General features: G+C 46.6%; 1 protein-coding gene across 4 annotated transcripts in view; it reads left to right on the top strand.

Annotated features, from left to right (window-relative positions):
- The window catches only part of LOC140420927 (sodium- and chloride-dependent neutral and basic amino acid transporter B(0+)-like), a 149,126-nt gene extending 133,513 nt beyond the window's left edge, over positions 1 to 15,613 (top strand). For 2 of the 4 annotated variants that reach the window (XM_072505085.1, XM_072505088.1), the window contains one exon: positions 5,039 to 5,818. In XM_072505085.1, coding sequence (XP_072361186.1) covers positions 5,039 to 5,185 — 147 coding nt within the window. In that variant the 3' untranslated portion in view covers positions 5,186 to 5,818. The other 2 variants (XM_072505086.1, XM_072505087.1) reach the window with 2 other exon arrangements.
- Positions 15,614 to 21,067: the final 5,454 nt, after the last annotated feature.

The raw sequence follows: 21,067 nt of genomic DNA, 5'->3' as shown, positions 1-21,067 counted from the left end.
AAAGATCCTCCGTCGGGAGTGATCACAACATGACAGATAACATTGCAGATTTAATTTGCAGATTAGAAACCTGGGTCTGAAACATAAAATTAAATAAAAGCAATTACAAAAGTATGAAGACATTGTTGGCTGCAGTGGGCTGGGAAAATCGGTGGACAGGTAAGATGGTATAGAGGCAATGGCAGACATTTAAGAAGGTATTTCATAACTCAACAACAATATATTTCATTGAGAAGAAAGACATTATGAGACGGGTGCACCATCCGTGGCTAAGTAAAGAACATAGGACTAAGAACACAATAAATAGGAGCAGGAGTAGGCCATATGGCGGATGAACTGTTGTGCCATTCCTCTGTTCCCCATATCTCTTAATTTTCAGAGTGGTGAAAAGTGTGCCCACCTCAGTCTTAAACATATTCAACGGTGGAACATCCACAATGTTCTGGGGCAGAGAATTCCAAAGATTCACAATCCTCTGAGTTAAGCAATTTCTCCTCAGTCCAAAAAGATCGGCTCCTTATCCTTGGACTGTGCTCGCGTGTTTTAGATTTCCGGGCCAAAGAAAACAATCTCTTAGCATTTACCCTCTCAAGCCACTTCAGGGGCGTCATTCTCCGACCCCCCGCCGGGTCGGAGAATGGCCGTTGGCCGCCGTGAATCCCGCCCCCGCCGAAGTCTCCGCTCCCGGAGATTGGGCGGGGGCGGGAATCCGGCCGCGCCGGTTGGCGGGACCCCCCGCTGGATTCTCCGGCCCAGATGGGCCGAAGTCCCGCCCAGGAATTGCCTGTCCCGCCGACGTAAATCAAACCTAGTATTTACCGGCGGGACCAGGCGGCATGGGCGGGCTCCGGGGTCCTAGGGGGGGCGATCTGACCTCGGGGGGTGCCCCCACGGTGGCCTGGCCCGCGATCGGGGCCCACCGATCCGCGGGCGGGCCTGTGCCGTGGGGGCACTCTTTCCCTTCCGCCTCCGCCACGGCCTCCACCATGGCGGAGGCGGAAGTGACTCTCCCCACTGCGCATGCGCGGGAAACTGACAGCGGCCGCTGACGCTCCCGCGCATGCGCTGGGAAACTGACAGCGGCCGCTGACGCTCCCGCGCATGCGCCGCATTTCCGCGCCAGCTGGCGGGGCAACAAACGCCATTTCCGCCAGCTGGCGGGGCGGAAATCCCTCCGGCGTCGGCCTAGCCCCTCAATGTTGGGGCTAGGCCGCCAAAGATGCGGAGACTTCTGCACCTTTTTGCCGGCGCGATGCCCGTCTGATTTGCGCCGGCTTTGGCGCCAGTCGGTGGGCATCCCGCCGTTGGGGGAGAATTTCGCCCCAGATGTTTTTTAATAATCTTTATTGTCACAAGTAGGCTCACATTAACACTGCAATGAAGTTACTCCCTAGGGTACACAGAGGGAGAATTCAGAATGTCCAAATTAACGGAAACCGAAGTACCTGGAGGAAACCCACGCAAACATGGGGAGAAGGTGCAGACTCCATAGAGACAGTGACCCAAGTCGGGAATCAAACCTGGGACCCTGGCGCTGTGAAGCAACAGTGCAATCCATTGTGCTACCATGCCGCCCATAAACAACATTAAAGGGCTTCAGAAAATAGCTCAGCCTCTCATCTTGGGACAACCCCCTCATCCTAGGGACCAATTTAATGAACCTTTGCTGTACTGCCTCCAATGCAAATATATCCTGTCTCAAATATGGAGACCAGAATGGCACACAGTGGGAAGAATTCTCCCCTCTCCGTGCTGGTGGGGTCATTGGCAGGTGGAGGGGGGGGGAGTAGTGGGGGCGGAGACAGAATTTTGTGGGGTCCGAAAATCGGTTTCATACCGGCGTGAATTTCGCGTGGCAGCTTCTGCTGGTGTCCACCTTGGCAGCTCAGTGGACCCGCTGCAGGCCTGCGTGAAACTAATTGCATCCCGCTAATGGAATGCAGGTGACTGCCCGACTGTAATCATGTACCCACACCCGATTCTCCCCAAAGCCAGTGGGAAAATGGGCCGGTCCAGAACACGTCTGGGACAATGTGGCATTCAGAAATCAGGACTTAACTGAACCATGCCTCGGGTTGCTTCTGGAGTTTAGGATGGAGGCCACAGACAGCCCTGGACCCCAGAACATCATAGCCGTGGGTGGAGGGAGCATCTGCAGGTGGATCTACCAGATCCAATGTCACCGAGGAGGTCCATCTTCCAGCTTCAGACTGTGTCTGGAGATTCACCTTCTTTGTCAAAGGTGGGCCAGTGATGTTGGGTGTCGTTTGAGTACATCAGCTAAATATGATGGTGGGTCACCGCCATAATGCCTGTGCCGTCATAGTCATAACATCCGGGTTCCCCCAGCGTCACATTTAGGAAGTACCCCCATGTTACACTGGGAATCCCACTCGGAAGTTCCCAGGTAAGGGTTTACCTGGCAATTATCTGTCAATTCCCCTGGGCAATTGCGCAGGGCTGGGATTGATCTGACAGAAGTGACTTAAATTGCTAAGTGCGGATGATTCTACCAGACTTAGTCTGGTAGTTAGTCTGAAAGAGATCGAATGTAAAAAAAAACTTCTAAATCCAGAGCAAGTGTATAAACACTCTGACCCAGCCCCACACAGGAGACCCCCACACACTCAAACCCCCCATGGGACCCACCTGACCATCCACATGCCCATATCCCCGAAATGCCCTGAACTCCCCCCCACCCCCCCCCACCCCCCACAGCGCCTGTCCTCCAGGTCTGATTCAACACCCCACCCCGCCTGGTGCGACCCAGTCCAACCCCACCCCTCAAGAACTGAACCCCCTCCCTTCTTCCCAAACTGACCCTCCTTCCGGACTGAGCCACCTTCCTGCCGGACTAACCCTGCCTTCTGGACTGAGCCACCTCCCGGAATGACTCCCTCACCCCCACCCCCCACCTCCGACACTCCCCCATTTCCTAAACCCGCTCCCTGTTAATTGTCCCTTTAGACATTCCCTTTAAGGCAGCCACTGTTGGAAAATGGGTGGGTGGGGGGGGGGGGTCAGTGACCTACCTCTCTGCACCTTAGTTAGTCCACGACGATGCTGCCGGGGCATTGCTTCACTACTCCTCTCTCACTTAGCCTGAGTGAGGAAGATTGGGCGAGACAGGGACTTCGCAGTCCCAGTGCAGGTAAATCTGTCAAGAGTGGCAACCCAGCGGAGTGTCCACTCTGCAGAAGTTACAGGCCAATATGTTGCTAAATCTTTGGGAGCATAATTAATTTGGTTGGAGCAGGGGTATACGGCGTGGTTGCCGGCAGGCTACTCAACAAGAAACATTCCCCATTCCCACCCTTGCCACAGGACTTCGTCCCAAATGGGAGAATTCCACCCAGTATTTCAGATGTGGTCTCACCAATTCCCTCTACTACTGCAGCAAAATGCTATATTCCATTTGCTTTCCTAAATATTGGTCGCACCTGGATTCTGATTTTATATATTTCTTGTACGAGCACAGCCAACACCTTTCGAATATCAATGCCTACAAGTTTCACACCTTTTAATCAAAATTCTGCTTTTCTATTCTTATGACTGTAGTGATCTCTGTATATTAATATACATCATCAATGTATGTAAATGTAGTACAGTCAATTCAACACTAGATGTCTCACTATCAGATAGTACAGGAAAGATTTTCCCACTCTTTCTGAGAGTTTGCTTCAGGAGAGTGAACAGACAAGACATAGATTAGCTAGAGAGAGAGAAGTTATAAGTTATTTCATTATGTAATTAGTTGGTTATCTTTACTGTATTTTATTTCTTTTACTAGTTGAGTATTAAGTACAAAGGACTCACAAATATATTTATATTACTCATTAAATGAGCTTGTCTTTAAAAAAAGACTATTGTTTATTTCATCAACTCGGCTGGTTCAAAGAGTAATATATATATATTACGTAAGGTAATACAACACGGTGCCAGAGTGATTAAAGCTTTTAAGAAACACTAGTGAAGACTTAAAACAAAAAGGAAGAAAAAATAATTTAAAAAAATTCAATACCAACTATTCGACTACAGAAATCATCGCAACATAGGCAACTTCGACGAAAACAATTTTTCAATAGACCAAGTTCAAGCACCAAGACATCTGAAGACCACTGGTAATTTAAATCTGAATTGCAAATTGTTCAAACAGCAGTTTCAACTTTGTTTAGTAGCTAGTGGAGCTGCACCAGAAGCTCGAAGAATTGCTTTACTTCTGTCCCTGGCAGAACAGCAAGCAATCCAAATCTTCAATTCCTTTAATTTTAATGCTGGTGAAGATAAAACAAATTTGATCAAATTATAGAGAGGTTTGATGAACATTGCAAGTTGCAGACCAATTACATTTTAGAACGCTTAAAATGTCACAGAAGAGTTCAAAAAGTTAGTGAACCGGTGAATAATTTCATCACTGATCTCAAACTCTTAGCTAAAACGTGTAACTATGCAGATTTACATGATTCACTTGTAAGAGACCAGATTGTTTATGGTATACTTGATAATACAGTCAGAGAAGCATTAATTTGGCAAAATGATTTAACATTACAAATGGCGATTGATAAGTGCATCTCCATGGAACAGACCAAAAGTCAGTATTTAGCCAAAGGAATAAAGCAAGAATCTCTACCACAAGGTAGAGAAAATCAAAATGGTGTCATAGGCAAAGCAGAAGACTGTGAGGAACGGAAGATATCCTTCGCAAGCATTTTCTGGCTCTGCGCATGCGCACTATGCACAGAAATGCGAGACATCGAAGAAGAAGTCTGCGCATATGCATACGTCACTAATACGTCATGGCGACAATGTGATTACTTGTCACAGGTGTGGCAACGCCCACTTAAAAGGAAACTGCCCTGCTTATGGTAAACGCTGTTTAAGATGTCAGAAGTTACACTATTATGCTTCTCAGTGTCAATCATTTGCAAGTCACATTCCTCCTGCACAGAAAAAATATTACAAAGTGAGAGCTGCGGACAAAAAAGAAGAAATCAACATGCAAATGATTTCACAGAATATGATGATATTTCCTCATTAGAAAATACTTTCTTCGTTGGTATGGTTGAATTGTCCATCAAGTATGATCTGCAAGCAAGCAAGAATCATCTTAAAGCAACAAAGCCAGCTCATCAAGAATATGAACAGGACCTTCAAGCAACGAAAGATCAAAGAGTCAACATCGTGAGCGACGAATGGATGACTACTGTGTACATTAAACAATTCTAATTACTTTCAAACTGGTCACAGGTGCCTTTTGGCAAATCTTTTGAATTCCAAAGACTTGTCCAAGATAAAAAGTCATTGTGAAATGATATCTCCAGAGTGCTCATTAAGAGATTTTAATGGTAATCCCATTTTCTCACATGGTTCGTGTTACCTGAGTGTCACAAACAGAGACGTTCAAAAACAAGTAAGATTCGAGATAGTAAATGATACTCGTTCATCTTTACTTGGAGCCCAAGAGTGCAAAGATTTGAAGCTCATTAAAAGAATTATTTTGAATACCTGTCAGTCGAATACGCTCAAAGTTGACATTCAGCAACTCTTAAAGGAATACCCTGATGTATTTCAAGGTATGGGTACGTTACCTTTTCAGTACAAAATTCAACTGAAGAAGGATGCCAAATCAGTAATCCATCCACCTAGACCTGTACCTGCTCCTCTTAAAGACAGACTAAATGCTGAACTTTCAAGATTGCAAATTCAAGGTATCTTAAATCAAAATTCTGCTTTTCTATTCTTATGACTGTAGTGATCTCTGTATATTAATATACATCATCAATGTATTAAGTACAAAGGACTCACAAATATTATTTATATTACTCATTAAATGAGTTCATCTTCAAAGAAGTCTATTGTTTATTTCATCAACTCGGCTGGTTCAAAGAGTAATGTATATATTACATAAAGTAATATAACAATGACCAAAGTGAATAATTTCTCTCTTTTGTACTGTTATGGGCCAGGGTTTAGAGAACTCCAAAGTGTATCATGGAGTTCACCTGACCCAAACTTTTAATAGATTGTCGTATGGTGAGCACACGGCCCACTCTACAGGTGTGGTACAGCAGAAATGGAAAAGTATTTTTTAATGCGAAACAATGTTTATTTTATGAACTCAAGTTAACCTTTTTATAACATACAGTCAACATCTTAGCCACCATTAATTCAAATACAACCCCCAAAGAATACAACACTAAGTAATCCTTAAGCTGTCCTTTTAACGTTCTTAAGACATAAAAAAGAACTTTAAACAGAAGCACATCATGTTAAAGTCACTACTGAGAGCAGTTATTAGTTTTAAATCACCAAAGGATCGATTTACAGTTTCTAGATTACAGAGAGAGAGACTAATACCCCTTCTGGCTGTGACTGCAGCTGTCCAGTTCTGAAAACGAAACTAAAACAAACCCTGCAGCAAACAGCCTAAAACAAAAGTAAAAAGCTGACAGACAGCCCAGCTCCACCCACTCTCTGACATCACTGCAGTAATAAACACCCATTTCTTAAAGGTACTCTCACATGACATGTACATTCTGCTCTATCCACCATCTTGATGTCCTCTCTCTTGATTCTCCTTCTCCTGATACCATGCAGTAAGAGGGCATTGGCAGACATGGATGTTCAGCTTTTGACAGAGTCATCCAGACTCAACTACAGATGCTGTTAGACTTGCTGAGATTGTCCAGTATTTTCTGTTTTTCTTCCAGACTCAAGCATCCGCAGTAATTTACTTTTATGGACTTTCATTGAATTGGCTATTGTTATGCTCAGAAATGTACTGCATTAGTTTGGTGTGGCCTTCTGCAGCCTGGCTGACCAGGAAACCCACTCCCCTTCTCACTGCCTGCTGTCAGACTTATCGAAAGGACTTAAAGACTGATAATCAACATATTTGGTCATGTTAAAAACATAGAATTATAGAATTCACAGTGCAGAAGAAGGCCATTCGGCCCATCGAGTCTGCACCGGCTCTTGGAAAGAGCACCCGACCCAAGCCCACACCACCCTATCCCCATAACCCAGTAACCCCATTCAGCCAACACTAAGGGCAATTTTGGACCCTAAGAGCAATTTAACATGGCCAATCCACCTAACCTGCACATCTTTGGACTGTGGGAGGAAACCGGAGCACCCGGAGGAAACCCACGCACACACGGGGAGAACGTGCAGACTCCAAACAGACAGTGACCAAGCCGGGAATCGAACTTGGGACCCTGGGGTTGTAAAGCAATTGTGCTAACTACTATGCTACCGTGCTGCCCATGGCCATAAATCCAAGAAGTGGATCCTGAAGCTGGAGATTCTGGCCCTGAGGTAGGGATGCTAGACCTCACCCACTCACTTAATCTTTCTAAATCTCTTTGCAGACAGTGCTTATCTTGATTCTTCCATTAATACCTACTCTGGACCAATGTTTTGTGTCTTTAATACTAGCATTATCACTCCCTTTGCCTTGTGTTCCATGACATCTTTGCCATTTAAGCTCCCCTGCCTTCTAACGTATCTCCAACCTTCTCTTTTGCTCCCACAGCCCCTCACTTCTTTTTCAACAGTATGATCCCCATCACATTCCTATCTCTCTTCAGTTCCAAAGAAGAGTCATGCAGACTCGAAACATTACCTCTATATGTCTCTCCACAAATGCTGTCAGACCTGTTGGGTTTTCCAGCACATTCCGTTTTTATTTGAAGTCTTTTCACAGCCTCTGTCATCCACACAGCTTACCTTCCCACCAAGCTGAGTATCATCAGAAGATTTTGATACATGACTCTCTCTGGCCAGTAGTTTTCAGCCCCCAGCGTCGTCCCCCCATGCTTGCCGTGACGGGTTTTCCAGCGGCAGAGGCGGCTCGTCATTGGGCGCCAGCGAGATCTTCTGGTTCTGCTGAAGTCATTGGCCATTTGCCAGCCAGTCGTGTGCCGGGGAACCCATCGACCAATGACCACTCAACTCCGCAGCCGTAAAGTCCGCTGCGGGAGTGTCAGAAAATCCCAGCCTCTGTCTCTAAACCATTAATATAGAATGTTAATAGATGACTCCACAGCACTGATCCTTGTGACATTCCACTATTTACTGCCTGCTCTTTCCTGCCCTCTTCCACTCTTTGCTTTTGATCCGTTAACCAATCCTCTGTCTATGCTAAGATAATGCCCCCAACTCCATCAACCCTTATTAACCTTTTGTGTGGTACCTTGTCAAATGCCTTTTGAAAATCCAGGTTTATTACATTTACTGGTTCCCCTTTATCTAACCTCCTAGTTATAATCTCAAAACAAAGCTAACACTGTTTTCAGTGAATTTTTCTTTTGTAAAGCCATGTTGAATTTCTATTCATACTATGCTTTCTAAGTGCATTGTTAAGACCTTCTTAATAATAGATTTCAGCATTTGCCCAGCAACTGATATTCGGCTAACTGGGCTGTAGTTCACTGTTTTCTCTCTTCCCGTTTCTTGAAAAGTAGAGGACTATTTGCTAACTAATAATAATAATCTTTATTGTCACAAGTAGGCTTACATTTACACTGCAATGAAGTTACTGTGAAAAGACCCTGGGCGAAATTCTCCCCCAACGGCGCGATGTCCGCCGACTGGCGCCAAAGACGGCGCCAATCAGACGGGCATCGCGCCGGCCCAAAGGTGCGGAATGCTCCGCATCTTTGGCGGCCTAGCCCCAACATTGAGGGGCTAGGCCGACGCCGGAGGGATTTCTGCCCCGCCAGCTGGCGGAAATGGCGTTTGTTGCCCCGCCAGCTGGCGCGGAAATGCGGCGCATGCGCGGGAGCGTCAGCGGCCGCTGTCAGTTTCCCGCGCATGCGCAGTGGGGAGAGTCTCTTCCGCCTCCGCCATGGTGGAGGCCGTGGCAGAGGCGGAAGGGAAAGAGTGCCCCCAAGGCACAGGCCCGCCCGCGGATCGGTGGGTCCCGATCGCGGGCCAGGCCACTGTGGGGGCACCCCCCGGGGTCAGATCACCCCGCGCCCCCCCCCAGGACCCCGGAGCCCACCCGCGCCGCCTTGTCCCGCCGGTAAATACCAGGTTTGATTTACGCCGGCAGGACAGGCAATTTCTGGGCGGGACTTCGGCCCATCCGGGCCGGAGAATCCAGCGGGGGGTCTCGCCAACCGGCGCAGCCCGATTCCCGCCCCCACCCAATCTCCGGTACCGGAGACTTCGGCGGGGGTGGGATTCACGGCGGCCAACGGCCATTCTCCGACCCGGCGGGGGGTCGGAGAATGACGCCCCCTATTCGCCACATTCCGGGCCTGTTCGGGTACAGAGAGGGAGAATTCATAATGTCCAAATCAATTACCTAACAGCACGTCTTTTGGGATTTGTGGGAGGAAACAGGAGCACCCGGAGGAAACCCACGCAAACACAGGGAGAATGTGCAGACGCCGCACAGACAGTGATCAAACCGGGAATCGAACCTGGCACTCTGGAGCTGTGCTACCAAGTTGCCCACAACTTCCTGTCTAATGGGCCATTCCTGAATCTAAATAATTTTGGAAAATCAGAATTGACACATCCACTGTCTCTGCAGCTTTTAAAACTCTTTTAAAACCCAACTTGTCAGCCTTCAGGTCCTGGGGATTTGGTGGATTTTTGTTTCTTAAGTTTCTCTAATACTTATTTCTCTGCTGATATTGATTTCATTCACTTCCTAACTTTTGAGCCCGAGATTACCGTCTATTTCTGTTGTGATACTTGTGCCTGCCACTGTGAATACAAACACAATGGCGTGATTTTGTGGGTCCGTTAACTGTGGGCCTGTTATGGCCAGAAAGTCCCGCGAGAGGACCAAACCGGGATTTGCGCCGGGAGATCCTGGATTGAGATTTTCCGTGCTCCCACCGATGGCATGATCAGGTTCATGCCAAGAAAGGGCGTGAGCCTTATTTACATGAATTTACCTTCAATTAAATAGTGGGGGGGATTTTCCAACTATTCTCGGGATCTTCCTGTTCCAGCGACGGCAAACTCCTGCCGCAAATTTCCTGGCATCGGGGGGTGGCTTCAATGAGAAATTCTATTGTTGGGCCGGGACCTGAAGCTCCTGCTTGCGGTCAATGGCGGGCCACCTCCCACTGCCGAGAAACACGCCGCAAGGGGGGGGATCCCCATTATTAAATAGCTTTACACCGTAGCTTCCAGCTCCGTGGAATGCTCCCCCCCCCCGGCGGTGTGACGGCCTGCCGGTACAAAACACTACTGATTTTCAAAAACGAAAAGCAGTCGCGACGATCACGGCAGGGTGCGGTGAAAGCTGGAGGCCCCGGAGTTGAGGGCCGAGGTTGGGCCTTGCTTTTTTGTTTGTTTTTCTTTTACAAATCTGCAGCTGTTTTTTTTCTCTCTATTTTTTCCCCCACTTATTCCGGGATCACCTCAAGTCTCCTAGACCTTAAGAACCTCTTTTCAGTTTCTGAACTTTGTGCCACTCACTGCAACCAGGGTGAAGCACACAGCATCAGTCGGATTTATCCTCCTTGCCATTGTGATACTTGAGGCAGGAGCAGGTTTAGTGCCAACAAACATGAACTTTATTGGCTACACACATTGAAATGTTAACAGGCTTGTTGCCATCTTACTACCAGCACAGCACCAGCGCCACCCACGGGTTGATTAGCAGGAGGGAGGGGAAACCAATCCTGTTACTACATATTCCTCGCCATTTCTAATAATGAGTAGATTCAATAAAATGGCACAAAGTTGCTGGTAAATAACTGGAAGAGAATTCACCCAATGCTGTGATATAAAATTGTAAAATGGTGACACAGCATTTGGCCTGATTGTTCACAGATTGGCCTGAGACACATTTTAATGGGTTACCACCTCATTCTATTGCAGGGTAAATTACATTCCAGTTTGGAGGTGCGACACGGTGGTTAGCATTGCTGCTTCACAGCGCCAGGGACCTTGGGTGACTGTCTGTGTGGAGTTTGCACCTTCTCTCTTTGTCTGCGTGGGTTTCCTCCAGATGCTCCGGTTTCCTCCCACAGTCCAAAGATGTGCAGATTAGGTGGATTGGCCATGCTAAATTGCTCCTGAGTATTCCGATGTTAGGTGGGATTGTGGGGATAGGGCACGTAGGTGGGCCTGGCTGGGCTGCCCTTTCGGGGAGTCACTGCAGACTCGATGGCTAAATGGCCTCCTTCTGCGCTGTAGGGGCATGATTCTATGACTCTCTATTTTCTGCACTGACGCCTCGTAGAAGTTCATTTAAATGTATACAGATCATTGGCAGGTTAGCAGGCTCAGCAGAAATCCGATGATTGCGTGACATTAGCAGTCAGGGACGTCAGAATCTTATTTGCTGCTGGGATCATCAATCCTTTTTTTAAAATAAATTTAGCGTACCCAATTCATTTTTCCAATTAAGGGGAATTTAGCGTGCCCAATCCACCTAGCCTGCACATCTTTGTGTTGTGGGGGTGAAACCCTCGCAAACATGGGGAGAATGTGCAAACTCCACACGGACGGTGACCCACAGCGGGATCGAACCTGGGACCTCGCCGCCGTGAGGCTGCAGCGCCACCGAGCTACCCTGTGATCATCCAATCCTGACAAATGGGCTTCAATTGTATGCAGCCTTCTCCCTCATCATCCTAATTCCGATTAAAGCTGGGCTTAGAAATAATCTTTATCAAAAACCTTTTGTTTTTTTCCCCTTGATAAGTAACAGAGGTGAATTTTCATTGGACAGTGGTAAAGGCCACTCAGGCCAACAAGGATTTTCCCCCTTCCCCATTCAGTAGGTCATCTGGGGTATTCCTCTCTACTCCAAATCCTACAGGCCGGTGAGCCTTACTTCAGTGGTAGGGAAATTACTGGAGAGAATTCTTCGAGACAGGATCTACTCCCATTTGGAAGTAAATGGACGTATTAGTGAGAGGCAGCATGGTTTTGTGAAGGGGAGGTCGTGTCTCACTAACTTGATAGAGTTTTTCGAGGAGGTCACTAAGATGATTGATGCAGGTAGGGCAGTGGATGTTGTCTATATGGACTTCAGTAAGGCCTTTGACAAGGTCCCTCATGGTAGACTAGTACAAAAGGTGAAGTCACACGGGATCAGGGGTGAACTGGCGAGGTGGATACAGAACTGGCTAGGTCATAGAAGGCAGAGAGTAGCAATGGAAGGATACTTTTCTAATTGGAGGGCTGTGACCAGTGGTGTTCCACAGGGATCAGTGCTGGGACCTTTGCTCTTTGTAGTATATATAAATGATTTGGAGGAAAATGTAACTGGTCTGATTAGTAAGTTTGCAGACGACACAAAGGTTGGTGGAATTGCGGATAGCAATGAGGACTGTCAGAGGATACAGCGGGATTTAGATTGTTTGGAGACTTGGGCGGAGAGATGGCAGATGGAGTTTAATCCGGACAAATGTGAGGTAATGCTTTTTGGAAGGTCTAATGCAGGTAGGGAATATACAATGAATGGTAGAACCCTCAAGAGTATTGAAAGTCAAAGAGATCTAGGAGTACAGGTCCACAGGACATTGAAAGGGGCAACACAGGTGGAGAAGGTAGTCAAGAAGGCATACGGCATGCTTGCCTTCATTGGCCAGGGCATTGAGTATAAGAATTGGCAAGTCATGTTGCAGCTGTATAGAACCTTAGTTAGGCCACACTTGGAGTATAGTGTTCAATCCTGGTCGCCACACTACCAGAAGGATGTGGAGTCTTTAGAGAGGGTGCAGAAGAGATTTACCAGAATGTTGCCTGGTATGGAGGGCATTAGCTATGAGGAGCGGTTGAATAAACTCGGTTTGTTCTCACTGGAACGAAGGAGGTTGAGGGGAGACCTGATAGAGGTCTACAAAATTATGAGGGGCATAGACAGAATGGATAGTCAGAGGCTTTTCCCCAGGGTAGAGGGGTCAATTACTAGGGGGCAGAGGTTAAAGGTGAGAGGGGCAAGGTTTAGAACAGATGTACGAGGCAAATTTTCTACGCAGAGGGTAGTGGGTGCCTGGAACTCGCTACCGGAGGAGGTGGTGGAAGCAGGGACGATAGTGACATTTAAGGGGCATCTTGACAAATACATGAATAGGATGGGAATAGAGGGATACGGACCCAGGAAGTGTAGAAGATTGTAGTTTAGTCGGGCAGCATGGTCGGCACGGGCTTGGAGGGCCGAAGGGCCTGTTCCTGCGCTGTACATTTCTTTGTTCTTTGTTCTTTGTTGTTCTATAGCAAAAAGATTTGGGGAGAGGAGAACGGAGGAGATCAGAGGGGTTTCTTTCCATGTACGAAGTGTTTATGACTGGACTATGCTTATAAGACATTCCTGATTACAGTTTTGTGCTATCAGGATGTTTTTTTAATGGTGCTTCGAGTTGGTTTTAGTGGATGCAACCAGCACTAGAGCCAGCAGCCTCACAGTAAAGCAAAGTGGCAGGAGGAAAGTGAGCAGGCTTTAGGACCCTGATTTATAAATGCAACTCCAGAGGAGCTGCTTCAGACATGTCTGCATGTTACCAAGATGGCGTCCTGAGAACTTCCCAGCTGAAGTGCATGCAAGCATCTTGGGCACCATTTTCAATCCTAATGTGACCCCATACAGCTCAAAAGGCAGCCCCGAGACAGGTCAATTTAATCCCCGCAGCTTTGTTCCAGAATGAGAAACTTGGACATTGATAATAGTTCATTATAATCACTTAGTGGTACAGCCTGAATCAAATGGTTCTGATTTTGACGTCCTTGTTTTTTCATCAAGAGGAAGCACATTATTGACCCAATAAATCTCTTGAAGTGACAATATCTGTAGGAAAGTATTTTCAGCCATGATTATTTCAACGCAATAAAGGTTCCTTAAGTGTGTCTGACTGTCAGGATACTGCCTGAGAAATTGGAGTTTAGATATGGGAGTATAATCTCTGTGATCAATTTACAGATTAAATAGGTTTTGGTATAATTCATGCGTTGGAACAAACTGCAGGATAATATGATGAAGATCGGGCGAAATTCTCCGACCCCCCGCCGGCGTAGATTAAACCACCTCCCTTACTGGCGGGACAAGCCGGCGCGGGCGGGCTCCAGGGTCCCGGGGGATGCCCCCACGGTGGCCTGGCCCGCTATCGGGGCCCATCGATCCACGGGCGGGCCTGTGCCGTGGGGGCACTCTTTCCCTTCCGCCTTCGCCACGGTCTCCACCATGGCGGAGGCGGAAGAGACTCCCTCCACTGCGCATGCGCGGGAATGCCGTCAGCGGCCGCTAATGCTCCCGCGCGTGTGCGCCGCCCGGAGTAGTCATTTCCGCGCCAGCTGGCGGGGCACCAAAGGCCTTTTCCGCCAGCTGGCGGGGCGGAAATTCGTCCGGTGCGGGCCTAGCCCCTTAAGGTTGGGGTTCGGCCCCCAAAGATGCCGAGCCTTCCGCACCTTTGGGGCGGCGCAATGCCCGGCTGATTTGCGCCGTTTTGGGCGCCAGTCGGCGGACATCGCGCCGATACCGGAGAATTTCGCCCCAGTTGTTTTTCCAGGTGGAACATCGGAACCTAGAAACATAGGAACAGGAATGGGCCATTCAGCCCATTGTATCTGCTCCACCATTCAAAGCCTTCCTGGGAGATTTATGATTGGTTAAAATTGGGCAGAAATGATTCAACACTTCACTTTTATTTTCACAGAAAATTTCTGCTGCTTGTACACCAGCTCCAGATTGGGGTCCATACTTGGAACAACACAGAGGGGAAAGATATGGAAACAGGCCTGATTCTACCGAAGCCCCTAATCGTGTACAACTCCTGGCCCCTTGTGAGATGTGAAAATTTAAGGGATCATTTCTTGTTCAGATTGTAAACACTGGTCCTGAAAATCCATCACCTTTGTGGTGTTCCTCCATTGTAATGACCATGGGAGGTCTCCAGAAAACAGGTTCGACTTTGAAGTTTTCTCTGCCCACTGCAAACTTGGGCATCAATTTGGAGCAAGGTGGCGCAGGATAGAATTACTGAGCATCAGAGCTCCTGCTTCATGAACCTTTTGTCATTCCCTGACCTGAGTCCAGATGGTGAAGTATGAAACCGGGCACAGGCTTTTCCCTTGGTCATAGGAATATTCACAGGGTACAGAGTTACAGATCTCTGCTTCCTATCTATTAACCCGGTGTTGCAGCAAACTCTCTTTTTATGTGTTCTCAGTCCTTAATCAAACAATGTCCATCGCCTGTGTATTTTTAACAATATAATCACCAACATTTACAGATTCCCCTGTTTCTTTTAAACATAAACTGAATAATATACTTCAATTAATTACAAAGCAATCAAAGAGAAACAAATTGTTTTGCCATATTTCCAACAACCCATTACACCACAAACAATCATCCCTATTCCAGGACCGTCAACAATTTCTTGGAACTAACATTTGTCTCTGTAAAACAATTTGATAATTGGTGACTAGTGTTGACCCATTTTATTTTAGAATTCTCTTTTCTCTCCAATGCTAGGTTTTGTTAAAGGGATGAAATAATGTCCCGATGACTTTCCAAGGACAACTGCCTCAGTATGTTCTATGCTTGATTATATTTGTCCTTTTTCCATGGATTTCTTGCTCGGCAGCAATGGTATCTCATCCAATATGACATCTATACTAATAAAATGGCTTACCCCAACTATTCTACATGGAATCGTCTCTCATTTCAGTGAATTTAGCATGTTGCCATTCCCAAGCCTGAAGCAAGGAGTACTTTCCGATTCCTTGGCCTGACTTCAATCCTTACGACTGAATACAGCACCAGAAAATGAACCACCACCTAGTACATTCACTACTGGAATGAAGTTTCTTGTAACCAGTACAATTCCCTCAGACTTATCAACGTTGTCCCCTTCCAAACCTTCCATGTCATGTGTCACTTTGAAAACCTTGTTGTTTCATTCTGGATAATTTACTGCAAATGATGTTTTGAATCACATCTAAAACAGCTGTTCATGGTTCTTATGGCATTCCTGGTGTTTGATTAGATCTGATTTATTGTCACATGTACCGAAGTACAGTGAAAAGTGGACCAGGACAGACTGTTAGTGATGGTGACCCCCAGGAACGTAAAGCTATTGACCATCTCCACTTCAGAGCCACTGATGCAGACGGGGGGGGGTTTGTCATGCTACGTCTCCTGAAGTCGATGATCAGTTCCTTGGTCTTTAGGTACACCATGAAACCAAGTGAGATATCTCCTGTTTTAATTACTCCATTCCTATTGTCTTCTCGATCCACGAAAAGAACCCATCCCTATTTCTATTGTCTGTGATTCCACTGTTGTGTTGACGACAGCGCCCTCTGTCTGAATGGTCTCAAAATACCACGAGGATTGAATTCTTCATCTTGTGAGACTGCTGAATGACTCAGTTGTGGCACAAAGGCAGCGGGATATGATTGCTTTCCAGGAATATTTTTAAATCTTACCCAAAAGCTTTCTCTTTCTAAGAATATAACTTTAGTTAAGATCAGGAGCCTATGACTGTGGAACACATTAGTGACTGTTCAACATTTTGAACCAGGAATTTCCAAATAGGATTTACGCAATCCTGTATATCGTCAATTAAATTTCATGATATGTTTTTATTTGAAATAACCATTCACCTTTCTCACAAGGCAAAGGTTGATCAAGCCTCAAATGCATCAAACAAACTTGGCTGGATTCTCCATCGTTGGGATCATCCGATTTGCCCGCAGCGCACTCACGCCCATGGGTTTCTTGACGGCATGGGGGTGCCCACAATGGGAAGCCCCATTGGCCGGCTGCCGGGACGGAGGATTCTGCTGCCGGCAGGGGCGTGTCGCACCAGAAAACAGGTGCAGCGGAACGGAGAAATCCGCCCATCATCTTTCCTATACATTTTATCCATAAAACTTAACAGATTATCCAAATCTTCTTAAGTGTCCAACCAATAAGCTCCAGGTCCAAAAATACTCTGCACCTGATCCTGCTTCTGTTAGGAATCGATAAAACCACTGCCATCCCTTGTTTTATCTTTGGTAAGGGTGTAAACTGTGTCCATATATCTACTTAAGTTTTCCATTGGTCATAAAATTCAGATTCAGAGAAGATCGATGAGAAATCCCTGACACTTGGTTTCAACCATTCTTCACAATAGTAACTCCAATTACAATCTTCTGTCTGAAAAAACAAATTCTTCTTCGTTTTGAATCTTCACCTTTAGGCAACCGCTCTCTGCCACTATGTTAAACAGATTCAAGCCAGATGGTGAAGTATAAAGCAGGACACAGATCTTTTAGTAGGTTTATTCACAGGATGCAGAATTACAGACCTCTGCCTACCAGTGTCCCAGCTGAGTTTTTACTCATTGGAGTAAAACAGCTTTTCCTCAGTAACTTCATTGCAGTGTTAATGTAAGCCTCCTTGTGACAATAAAGATTATTATTACTAACACAGTTTAGTCATGATCTGTCGACTGGGCCGCAATCCCTCAGGAACTCAGTTTTAACATCAGACAGGGCTTTAGAACATAAGAATCTTCTACACTGTCTCCACTTTTCTGTCTTATCTCCATATCCCTTGATCCCCTGGGTCCTCAACTATCACTGGATCTCAGTTGTATTCATCGACTGAGCGTCCGCCACGCTCTGGGGTAGAGAATTCCGGTGAACCAGAAGCGTCTGAATGGAGAAAGCTCTCCTCATTTCAGTCCAGAACCACCAACCTCTTACCTTGAGACTGTGACCCATAGGTCTGCATGCTAAAGCCTGCAGAAACTGCGGCTGAGCACCTGTCCCGTCAACAACGCGAGGAATTTGATACATTTCAGTCAATTACTTCCCATTCTTTGTTGTGGAGATGCCGGCGTTGGGCTGGGGTGAGGTAAGGACTTAATTAGCTGAAAATGTTCGCATTCAAAGTATTGTCTTGCATTTTTGACTTTGTCTATATAAATGTTTCTGGAACCTATCTCTCCATTCACCTGAGGAAGGAGCAGTGCTCCGAAAGCTAGTGATTTGAAACAAACCTGTTGGACTTTAACCTGGTGCTGTAAGACTTCGTACTGTTCCCATTCTTTAGCACAGGATCACAAAATGATACAACGTGAAAGAGCTGCCTTTTGGCCCCTCATGCCTAAGTCTGCCCATTTAATCAGTTATTTATTCACACCAGTTCTGCCCTTTCTCCAAAGCTCTAACCATTTGAGCATTTAAACAATTCCCTCCTGAAAGTTATTAAACTGCTGTCACCAACCTTTCAGCCAATGGCATCATCAGCATTCGCTCTGTAAAAATATTTCTCCACACTTTGCCTCTTTTTTTAAATCTTAAATCTGTGTCCTCGGGTTCCCAATCCTGCTGCTGCTGAAAACAATTTCTACTTATACTCTATCGAACACATCATGAGCACAAACGTCTTGATCAAATCTCTCATTAACTTTCTCTGCTCCATGAAGAACAGCCCCAATTTCTCTCGTCTCTCCACAGAACGAAAGTGCCTCATCCCTGGTAAATCTCCTCCTGAAATCCTTTGTAAAATGAAATGTCCAGAACGGGACCCAATGAGCAGATTTTCACCAGCACCGTGGCACCATGGGAGTAGCATGGGCCCTTGTCAGGCCAGCTTTCCAATTTGTTTCGTCCATCAAACAGTTTACAAAGATGATGGTAACAGGATGGCAACCACTGGAGGAAGATCAAGGTTCTTGAGAGGCTCATTGCAGTGGAGGCTCATTCAGTATTTTCAAGACTGAGATCGACAGATTTTAAACCAGTAAGAAAATCAAGGGTGGATAAGGTGGGAAAGTGGATTTGTAGATTATTATAGAATCATAGAATCCCTACAGTGCAGAGGAGACAATGCGTCCTTGCGCATCTTTGGGCACTAAGGAGCAATTTATCACGGTCAGTCCACCAAACATGCACATCTTTAAGCTGAGGGATGGAAACCTAAGCACCTGGAGGAAACTAACCCAGTCACGGGGAGAACGTGCAAACTCCACACAGACAGTCACCCAATGCCGGAATCGATCCAGGGTCCCAGGCACAGTGAGGCAGTAGTGCTAACCATTGTGCCGCCACTTTTAAAATTTAGCAAGTCCCACTCTACAGGTATGACATTTCATTCGGATCAATCTAGGTGTCAGTGAGCCGATGGACAGTTGGAAATGTGAGGAAATGCACAAAAAGAGAGGTATGGGTCGGTGTGCAAAACAAATAGAGGTGGGGAGCATATCTTTGTGGCTCTTTGCTTGCCCCAGCAGTACATCAAGTGGAGTGTCATTATTTCTGGGCCCAGCTTTGACGTCTTGAATCAATCCCACCACTTCAGTGTTCTGAAATGCTTAGCTCCTCTAAGTTCTGTCCTTGGATAAGCCAGTTAAATGTTCCAGTTGATTTTGTGTAATGAGGTCTTGTAGCAGGACTACTCTGAATCCTAAATTGACAATGAAATTGCCCATTCTGGTTAAAATCCCCAAATAGAACCCCAATGCTCTGAACACACCTCGGAGTTACTACCAGGGCCAGAGTGTCTACTTATATCATATCCACCAAGGGTAGACTAACAAGCTTTAGACAATCTTTAGCTGATGCTAACAATGTTTAATTGAAAACCTATTAAAACCCATAAGCTGTTTTTTTTTACATGTCACATCTGTTAAGCTAATAAGAACAGGAATATGCAATTTAGTCCATCGAGATTGCTCCATTTTCAATATGAGAATGGCTGATCTGATCCATAGAACCATAGAAATGCTATGGCACAGGAAGAAGCCAGTCAGTCCATCCTATCTTCACCAGCCAGAAAGGAGAAAAGAAAGAAACTAGACACTCATTTTAATCCCGCTTTCCCACTCATGACCTTTACTCTACTTTCCTGCCTTTCCCTCATAACCCAGGATTTCCTGTGGATCAAAATCTGTCGAACTCATAGACACATAGACATATGTATACATAGATTTCGGCGGGAGTGGAGCTGGTGAGTCAGTTTCAGCGGGAGCAGTGCGGAAGTGGCTGCTGGGAGGTAAGTCTGTCCTTTAAAAGCACTTGTCTTTGCAGGGGCAGGCCAGTCGATTTCGGCGGGAGAACAGCTGGTGAGTCAGTTTCAGCGGGAGCAGTGCGGAAGTGGCTGCTGGGAGGTAAGTCTGTCCTTTAAAAGCACTTGTCTTTGCAGGGGCAGGCCAGTCGATTTCGGCGGGAGAACAGCTGGTGAGTCAGTTTCAGCGGGAGCAGTGCGGAAGTGGCTGCTGGGAGGTAAGTCTGTCCTTTAAAAGCACTTGTCTTTGCAGGGGCAGGCCAGTCGATTTCGGCGGGAGAACAGCTGGTGAGTCAGTTTCAGCGGGAGCAGTGCGGAAGTGGCTGCTGGGAGGTAAGTCTGTCCTTTAAAAGCACTTGTCTTTGCAGGGGCAGGCCAGTCGATTTCGGCGGGAGTGGAGCTGGCTGGTTAGTCAATTTCAGCAGGAGCTGTTTTAGGCGGGAACAGGAAGTCGACCCGCGGACGTCTGGGAAGACCCTCACCACTAAATTCTGGTGGAGAGGAAACCCGAGACACTACACGTGTAGTGTCTCCCACCCGCCCTCCTCCTCTAACCTAATAATAAAACCCATTGGTCTGAGGTAAGTACCAAATTTTATTATATTATTATTATTTTTTATAAAAAATGTAATTTAGTTGTTAGCCAGATCTTGGTAGAAAGTTAGTGGAATGGCAGGGAAGGGAGTGCAATGTTCCTCCTGCAGGATGTTTGAGGTGAGGGATGCAGTTAGTGTCCCTGCTGATTTTACCTGCAGGAAGTGCTGCCATCTCCAGCTTCTCCAAGACCGAGTTAGGGAACTGGAGCTGGAGTTGGAAAAACTTCGGATCATTCGGGAGGCAGAAGGGGTCATAGATAGCAGCTTCAGGGAATTAGTTACACCAAAGATTGGAGATAGGTGGGTAACTGTAAGAGGGGCTGGGAAAAAGCAGTCAGTGCAGGGATCCCCTGCGGTCGTTCCCCTGAGAAACAAGTATACCGCTTTGGATACTTGTGGGGGGGGGGGACTTACCAGGGGTAAGCCATGGGGTACGGGCCTCTGGCACGGAGTCTGTCCCTATTGCTCAGAAGGGAAGGGGGGAGAGGAGCAGAGCATT

The sequence above is a fragment of the Scyliorhinus torazame genome, chromosome 5, assembly GCF_047496885.1.
Source record: "Scyliorhinus torazame isolate Kashiwa2021f chromosome 5, sScyTor2.1, whole genome shotgun sequence".
NCBI lineage: Eukaryota > Metazoa > Chordata > Chondrichthyes > Carcharhiniformes > Scyliorhinidae > Scyliorhinus > Scyliorhinus torazame.
Note: the sequence above shows the minus strand (reverse complement) of the source record. Positions and strands in the feature narration are given on the sequence as shown.